We start from the raw sequence: 8,909 nt of genomic DNA, 5'->3' as shown, positions 1-8,909 counted from the left end.
ACATCTTCTTGCTATTCTTTGGAACTCTGCATTCAGATGCTTATATCTTTCCTTTTCTCCTTTGCTTTTCAATTCTCTTCTTTTCACAGCTATTTGTAAGGCCTCCCCAGATAGCCATTTTGCTTTTTTGCATTTCTTTTTCTTGGGGATGGTCTTGATCTCTGTCTCCTGTACAATGTCACAAACCTCACTCAGTCCATAGTTCATCAGGCACTCTATCTATCAGATCTAGTCCCTTAAATCTATTTCTCACTTCCACTGTATAATCATAAGGGATTTTATTTAGGCAATTGCTAATACACTTTCTGTTTCTAAAGACTTCCCTATTCTGGACTTTTATGTGAATGGAATTATATAATGTTGTCTTTGTGATCAACAAGTCACTTAGCATCATATCTTCAGATGCAGTCATGCTGTGGCATGTATCAATAACTGATTCTTTACAATAATTTTTTTACTGTGGTTAAGTAACATTTCAGTGCTTTTAAGTCTATTTACATTGTTGTAAAACCATCACCACCTATCTATGTACAGAACAGTTCATCTTGCAAAACTGAAATTCTGTATCCATTATAACCAGTAACTGCCCATTTCCCACTTCCTCCGGCTTCGGCAATACCCATTCTACCTTTTATCTGTATGATTCTGACTATTCTAAGTACCTCATGGAAGTGAAATCATACAGGATTTGTCCTTTTGGTACTGGTTTATTTCACTTAGCATAATATCCTCAAGGTTGATCCACTGTGCAGCATGTATCAGAACCCCTTACTCTTTTACTAAGATGGGCCTTACCGTTGTCATTTTGTTATTTGCCTTCTGTATACCGTATAGGTGTCTTGGCCCACATTTACTGCATTACTGTCTTCCTGTGTGTTTAGTTTTTTGTTGTTGTTTGTAGTGAAATGTTTAAGTCCCTCTCTCATTGCCTTTTGTGTATATTCTGTAGTTATTTTTTGTAGTTACCATGGAGATTACATTTAAATCTTTATGTTATGGGGCTAATTTGAATTTACACCAGTTTAGTAACATGCAAAAACTCTTCCTTATATTTCTATCCCTAATTCTTTCAGTTGTCTGTGTCCCCAAATTACATCTTTATATACTTTGTGTTAAAAATTTAAACTAATAATTTTAAAAACTTATTAGTTTTTTAAATCATATAGAAAATACCACCAGGTGTTACAAGCCAAAGCTGCAATAACATTAGCTTCTACACTAACTTTTATTTTTATTTGTTTTTATTTATTTTTTTAATTGCAGGATAATTTCTTTATAGAATTTTGTTGTTTCCTGTCAAACCTACACTAATTTTTAATGTTTTAGTCTCATAAATCATGTAGGAAATAAAAAGTGTTGTTATAATAATACCAAGCTGGTTTTTTTTCTTTTTTTTTTGCCACACCATAGGACATCTGAGATCTTAGTTCCCCCACCAGGTAAAGAACTCACACTCCCTGGAGGGCAAGTGCAGACTCTTAACCACTGGACTGCCAGAGAAGTCCCGTGGTGACCCCTTCTTGAGGGGAACTTGGAAACATTTTCAAGGGACAAATACGACAACTGAAACTACATGAGCCCATAGCCAGGACAAGAATGGTCTCTCCGGCCTCCAGGGCCAGTCAGAGCTGATCACAGCCTGGGGAGGGGAAATTAGAAATGTTTGGAGGAATGTCCCCTAACTACCAGGCCTGACCTGAGCTGTGGACAAGATCCGGGCACCCTGCTTCAGCAGCTGGAGGACCTCTATGGCTCGAGGACTAGTTACTACAGACAGACTTTGAAAATGTTTCAGGTGGCGGATTCAACCAACAGGAAATACATCACTGTATTTCTGGTGTAGGAAGATGACCCAGCGCCTTCCTGCCCTCAGAAAACATTTTCAAGATGTTTGGGTCTCACTGAGGACAGTTGCCTGCCAGAAACCTGTACCACCACCCCCCCGTCCCCTCCCCACCCCATTCCTCTGTTGCAGCCCCCTAAAGATTCAGCCTTCTGAGGGAGACTTAAAAACATTGGTGGAACTTCTGAAAGAGTCAATTCTTAGGTAGGTTGATAAGAAGTCTGGGGTTCCCAAGGAGGAGAAAGGGGTCCAGGGCTCTCAAGGAGGAGAAAAGGACAAACTTTTTTTTTTCTACATTGTTTTGTCTTAGTCAATATAAGATGTATCTTGCTGAAGACACGTATCTCCTTAACAAGACCCTTCTGACTAATCTTGTTATCTTAAGATAATAAGATTATCTTGTTGTGGGAGTGGGTCTGGTAAGACCTTTCTATTGTTAGCTCTAATCTTGTTAATTTAAGATGTTTATTGTGGGAGTAGAGCTTCCCTGGTGGCTCAGATGGTAAAGCGTCCACCCGCAATGTGGGAGACCTGGGTTCGATCCCTGGGTTGGGAAGATCCCCTGGAGAAGGAAATGGCAACCCACTCCAGTATTCTTGCCTGGAGAATCCCATGGACAGAGGACTGTGATAGGCTACAGTCCATGGGGTCGCAAAGAGTCGGACATGACGGGTGTGGTAAGGGTATATAAGGCCTTGATAAGACTAGCTAGCTAGCAGGGGCACTCTCCTTCCCCCTTCTGATGTCTGTATCAGAAGCTTTCCATCTCTGCCCCTTTTTATACTTTAATAAAACTCTGCTACACAAAAGCTCTTGACTGATCAAGCCTGGTCCCTAGTCCCAAAGCTAAATCTTCTTCTTCAGGGACCACGGATCTGACATTGTTCACCATATGCTATCACTTCCCTGGTGGTTCAGTGGCTAAGACGCTACACTCCCAATGCTGGAGGCTGGGTTCAATCCCTGGTCAGGGAACTAGATCCCATATACCACAACTAAGGGTTTGCATGGCTCAATGAAATATTCTACATGCTACTGCAATAAAAATTAATTTTAAAAACAACATTTTGCATGCCACAACTAAGAAAGATCTGCCTCCCACAACTAAGACCCTGGTGTAGCCAAATAAATTAATTACTTTAAAAAGAACGTTTTTGGAAAGTTTACATGGACATGAAGTCCCCAGGAAAAGTTATTGGCACCTCCTTGACCTGCTGGGGATCAGGGCTACACCCTCACCCCAGGACGAATTGGAAATGATTTCAACTGCTACTTCAGATGATCAAGCATCTCCTGGTGACCCTGTCCATGATACCCTCCCCTGCACCCTACTTACTGGTTGACCTGGAATGGTCTCTGCCACTGGAAGGAGGCTTGCAAAGGTTTGGGGGAGTGTCCAAGAATAGGCAACCCACTCCAGTATTCTTGCCTGGAAAATCCCATGGACAGAGGACCCTGGCCGGCTGCAGTCCATGAGGTCGACTCCAGTTGGTCACTGGGTGCCCTATCTCCGCCTCCCAGTTCCCTCTTCAAGAGGGAAAATTTTCTGGACGCACATCCAGCAACAGTGCCCTGCGTGATCCTGGCGCCAAGAGGAGGACCTAGAAAATTCTCAGCAGGCGCTCCCAACAATCCAGCACCAGGTGGGAATGCGGCCAAGCCCAGGGCTCCCAAATCCTGGTCACCTGAAACGCCTCAAGTCGGTCCTCGCTGGTGATGGGGACAACCGTGCGCCAGGCACCCTGCCCATGCAGTTCCCAGGTGCCCCTCTCCTTTATACTGCAGTGACAGACTCAGAGGAGCCCTAGTTCGGAGGCAGAGAGGGCTCGTATAACCGCGGGTGGCCTCATGGAACTCGCCCTTGGGCTAGGCAGTCATCCCACTTCAACCAAGCTCCCGGGACGATAAAAAAAAGTGGCCACCAGGTGGCGCCCGACAACCAGCGCAACCTGGACAAACCTGCACCCCAGATACCACCTCTCCTGGGTCTTAATGGAACAGTGTACTTTAGCTCAGCAGCCCGAGGGTGACCTGGTGGGACTGGGACACCATCCATGGAACTCCCTAGCCGGCCGAGACTGATCACCACCAAAGGGGGGTTTAGTAATTTTTGAGGAGGCATCCCCGTATTAAAAAAACTAAGATCATGGCATGTGGTCTCACCACACGGGCAAATACAAAGGAAAAAAGTGAAAGCAGTGACAGATTTTATTTTCCTGGGCTCCAAAATCACTGCGGACAGTGACTGCAGCCATGAAATTCAAAGACGCTTGCCCCTTGGAAGGAAAGCTATGACAAACCTAGACAGCGTAATAGAAAGCAGAGACATCACTTTGCCAACAAAGGTCCATATAGTCAAAGCTATGGTTTTTCCAGTAGTCATACACGGATGTGAAAAATCTGAACGCTGAAGCTCCAGTACTTTGAGCACCTGATGCAAAGAACCAATTCACTGGAAAAGACCCTGATACTGGGAAAGACGGAAGGCAAACCGAGGAGGCAGCAGAGGATGAAATGGTAGATAGCATCACTGACTCAATGGACATGAATCTGAGCAAACTATTGGGGAGATAGTGAAGGACAGGGGAGCCTGGTGTGCTGCAGTCCATGGGATCACAAAAAGGTGGTCACTAAATGACTGAATAACAACCCATGACCTGGGCCCACGTAGGGCTGTGACTCAGCTTTCTCCAGGGCCTCCCAGACCACCTCAGTTCTGTCTCCCCCTTTCAAGAGGGCTTAAAAATATTTAGGGGGGCACCCCTGGTAACCCAACCCCACAGAGGACGTCCCCCAAATCCTGGACACCCACCACGGTGGTCCCTAGCCCTCCTTGTCCCTGCCTATCTCCCGAGGAGGAGTTGGAAACACATGTGATGAACATGGCCCATCAGTGACCTTGGCTAGGCCCAGAATGTCCTCCTGGGGCCTCCCTGGATGGCTAGGATCAGCTGTCTCCTCCAGAGGAAGATTTAGAAAAATGGAGGGGGGCTGTGGAGAGTGCTTCCAGAAACTGAGCCACACAGGTATCTGCAAGTGAAGTGGGAGCCCTCAAAGCCAAAGCCAATGGCCTTCATTCAGGACTTCCCTGGTGGCTCAGACGGTAAAGTGTCTGCCTACAATGCAGGAGACCCGGGTTTAATCCCTGGGTCGGGAAGATCCCCTGGAAAAGGAAATGGCAATCCACTCCAATATTCTTGCCTGGGAAGTCTCATGGACAGAGGAGCCTGGTGGGCTACAGTCCACGGGGTCACAAAAGAGTCAGACACGACTGAGCATGCACACACTCCAGTGACCAGGCCTCAGGTGGGTCCTTAGGTGGACCTGGGGCACCCTCCCTGGTTGGTCCAGGCCCCAGACAGGCCATGGGCATTCCTATACACCTGGGTTGGCCCCAGTCTAGTGAGGAGGACTTAGAGATCTTTTCAAAAGGCAATCTTAAAGGTTGGCACCCACAGAGAACCACCACGGGCTGGTGTGCCCTCACCCAGCCTCTCTGGGTCCGTGCCCTTGCTCAGGATGGAAGGATGCAATGATCAGGGCACAATGGTCCCACTCCACAGAACACACTGGTCATCCAGTCCTGTCTACACCACCAGAGAGGACTAGACACATTTTGGCTGGGCACCTCTTAAGATCAGGTCCCACACACAACCACTGGCATGCCAAGGCCCCCACCCAGAACTCCCTGACTAGCCTGGAGCCTGTTCACACTAGATCAGGACTTAGAAATGTTGCAGGGGTAGGTTTCTGCCAACAGGGACCCACACTGGACAGCAGCTGGGTTGCTGTGCCCTTGGGCCTCCCTCTCTGGCCCAGGCCAGAGCTCACCTCCACGAAAGGTCACATAAACTTTTCAGGAAGTGGTCTCAATGACCGAGACCAAAGAATGACAGCACCTGAGCCCATGACTATGGGCCAGAATGTTCAGCGCAGGCCACTGCCTCTACTTCTTTTTTTTTTTTTTTCATTTCTTTGGCTATGCTGGGTCTTCATTGCCTTGCAGGCTTTTCTCTAGTGTGGCAAGCAGGGGCTACTCTCTAGTTGCAGTGCACAGGCTTCTCCCTGCAGTGGCTTCTCTTGCTGCGGAGCACAGGCACTCGGGCTTCAGTAGTTGCAGCACACGGGCTCAGTAGTTGTGACTGCCCCTCGGCATGTGGGATCTTCCTAAATCAGGGATCAAACCCATGTCTCCTGAATTGGCAGGCAGGTTTTTTATCACTGACCCACCAGGGAAGCCCAGGTTGTTGCCTCTTTGAATGGGGACATGGATATGTTTTCAGGAGGCACCACCAGGTGCCATGGATCCAATACCAGGACCCATGCAGAAGAACCACAGCCTGGCCCAGACGTCCATCCTGAGCCTCTCTGGCTAGACTGTGCCTGTCCCCACCACCAAGGACACCTTGGAGAGGTTTACAGGAATGCATCAGTGATTGGGCTCCAGGCAGGACTGAGGAAGGACCCAGGGTGACCTCCATGGGTCTCCCTGGACCCAGGTCGCCCTGGATTTGGATACATTTTTAGAAGGCATATGGATAATCAGACACGAAATGCTATTCCTAGGGCAAACATCCTGGCCCAGATGGATCCCTGCCTCCAGCAGAATACTTACCAACAGTTTTGGTGGGCGCTTCCTATGATAGGGCCTGATGCAGGACAGCAGACTGCCCTGGGGCACATGCCCCCAGACTGTGCTGGCCAGCTCTTCCTCTCCCGGAAGGAAACTTTAAAAATTCTGAGGATGGCTATTCCCTGGTGGTCCAGTGATTAGGACTTGGCGCTTTCACTGTCATGGCCCTGGATTCAATCCAGGAGAATTCAAAAGTCTGAGAAACATGAACTTCCCTGGTGACCCAATGGCTAGGATTCTGTGCTCCCAACACAGGAGGCCCAGTTTTGATCCTTGGTCAGGGAACTGGATCCCACATACCTCAACTGGGAGTTCACATGCCACAACTAAAGATCCTACACAGACTTCCCTGGTGGCACAGTGGATAAGAATCCACCTGCCAGTACAGAGAACACGAGTTTGATCCCTAGTTCAGGAAGATATCACATGCCACGGGGCAACTAAACACATGTGCCACAACTACTGAGCCCGCTGCTGCAACTACTGCAGCCCACGCGCCGTAGAGCCCATGCTCCACAGCGTGAGACACCATCAGAGAAGCCCCTACACTGAAACGAACAGCAGTCCTCATGCCTCAGCTAGAGAAAGCCCACACAAAGCAATGAAGACCCAGCAGAGCCAAAAATAAATAATTTTTAAAATAATAATAATAAAGATCCTGCAAGTGGCAATTAAGACCTGGCAAAGCCAAATTAAAAAAAAAAAAAAAAAGTCTGGAGAAGGCACATCCATCTGGAGAAGGTACATCCATCTGGAGAAGGTATATCCAGTGATTGGACCGCATGCAGTATGGCAATTAGACTTGGATGCCCTCCTGGGGCCTCTCTGGTTTCTCTCTCTACAGGGAGACTTAGAAAACTTTTCAAGAAGTGCATCTGGCACCCAGATCCCATCTGTGATCTGCCCAGGGGCTCCAAGCTGGCCCAGGTCCATGCCTGTTACCCACCCAAGGAGGCTGTAGACATACCTTCTGGAGGCACATCTGACAATCAGGGGCCTAAGCATCCAAACAATGGTCTCTACGTGGGCTGCAGGTGGGCGTGGCAATGCCGTCCCAGCCTCCAGACCGCCTTCAAGGGACCCACACAAAACTGTACTGACTTTCTTTCAATTCTAAGCCTCAGGTCTCCTTCCTCTGAGACAGATTCCAGAATATTCCAGAACACCAGAACCAGGGCATGCCAGGCTTTCTGCCTGTCTCCTGGGAGGCCCACATCTCCAGCCCACCTGTCCAAGGCCTAGCTCTGGAACCTGGTTCTGATTCTTCTTTCATACCCCGCCCCCCCAGGACCGCTGAGATTCCCCACCTTCAGGGCGCCAAGGTAGAGTTTGGGAGGCCTGCAGGGTATGTCTGGCTTTCTGGGCCCAGGACAAGCCAATACAAGTCTGTCCTCAGTGGCTTCTCAGAACAGCTGTGCCAGGGATCTCCTTGGCAGTCCAGTGGTTAGGATTCGGCGCTTTCACTGCCATGGCCCTGGGGTTCAATCCCTGATCTGGGAACTAAGACCCCACAAGGCACAAGGGGCAGCAAAAATAAAAAATAAACAAAAACACAGATGTGTCACAGCCCTAGGGGATGGAAGAGTGAAGCAGGAGTGGAGGAGGGAGTGGTGGGTGGGGTGGGATATGAACTGTGTAGACTATGGTCTGAGGATTCAGGCCAGCAAGTGGCCTTCCTGAAAGAACTCGGGTCAAGGGTCAGCTAGGATTTGCTGACCTTGTGTTTTTGTGTTTAGTCAGTCATGTCCAAATCTTCGCGACCCCATGGACTGTACCCAGCCGGGATCCTCTGTCCATGGAATTTTCCAGACAAGACTACTAGAGCAGGTTACCATTTCCTACTCCAGGGATCTTCCCAACCCAGGATTGAACCCATGTCTCCTGCATTGGCAGACAGATTCTTACCACTGTGCCACCTGGGAAGCCCCTGCTGACCTTTCTAGGTCATAAATTCCACTGCCCTCAAAAAAAAAAAAAGGAAACCCACACTCAGTCACACCTTGACTTGAGTCTCGGTAGTGACATTTTAATGGCTTTCATTGGTGGTAGTAAGAGCAACAAGGGGGAGAGTTGGCTCCGCCCCCGGAGAGAGAACTCAGGCTCGGAGCCGGTAGTCTTGTATCCAGTGGGTCTAGCCGTCCTCTTCCCATTGGACCGAAGCCAAGAAGGTACGGATTTCCATGGGCTGCAGCGTGATGGTGGCGGACACCGGACGGGAAGGAGAAGGATGGGGTGTGGGGCCTGGGGAGGTGGAGGGGAGAAGTGAGGGATGCAGACTTCCTCCGCCTTAACATCCTCTGTGCGCCCTCCCCTGAACACAGACATACCGCTTTAAATCTTTCCCCAGGCCCTCACTCCGAGACCCTTCAACTGTTTGCCAGAGCCTAGATACCACCCCCAGATGCTCAAATCTCTCCCCAGTGTCTGGGCACT

The 8,909-nt window shown here is 48.8% G+C and overlaps 1 protein-coding gene across 1 annotated transcript in view; it reads right to left on the bottom strand.

The window, feature by feature from the left end:
- Positions 1-8,481: 8,481 nt before the first annotated feature.
- The window catches only part of MAN2B1 (mannosidase, alpha, class 2B, member 1), a 15,523-nt gene continuing 15,095 nt past the window's right edge, over positions 8,482-8,909 (bottom strand). Inside the window, exons 24-25 of the mRNA XM_010855532.1 lie at positions 8,832-8,907; positions 8,482-8,762 (exon numbers count right to left, since the gene is read on the bottom strand). Of these exons, the coding sequence (XP_010853834.1) occupies positions 8,608-8,762; positions 8,832-8,907 (231 nt within the window). The 3' untranslated portion in view covers positions 8,482-8,607. The remainder of the gene's footprint in view (positions 8,763-8,831; positions 8,908-8,909) is intronic.

This window comes from Bison bison, unplaced genomic scaffold (assembly GCF_000754665.1).
Source record: "Bison bison bison isolate TAMUID 2011002044 unplaced genomic scaffold, Bison_UMD1.0 scf7180017864365, whole genome shotgun sequence".
Classification (NCBI taxonomy): Eukaryota; Metazoa; Chordata; class Mammalia; order Artiodactyla; family Bovidae; genus Bison; species Bison bison.
Note: the sequence above shows the minus strand (reverse complement) of the source record. Positions and strands in the feature narration are given on the sequence as shown.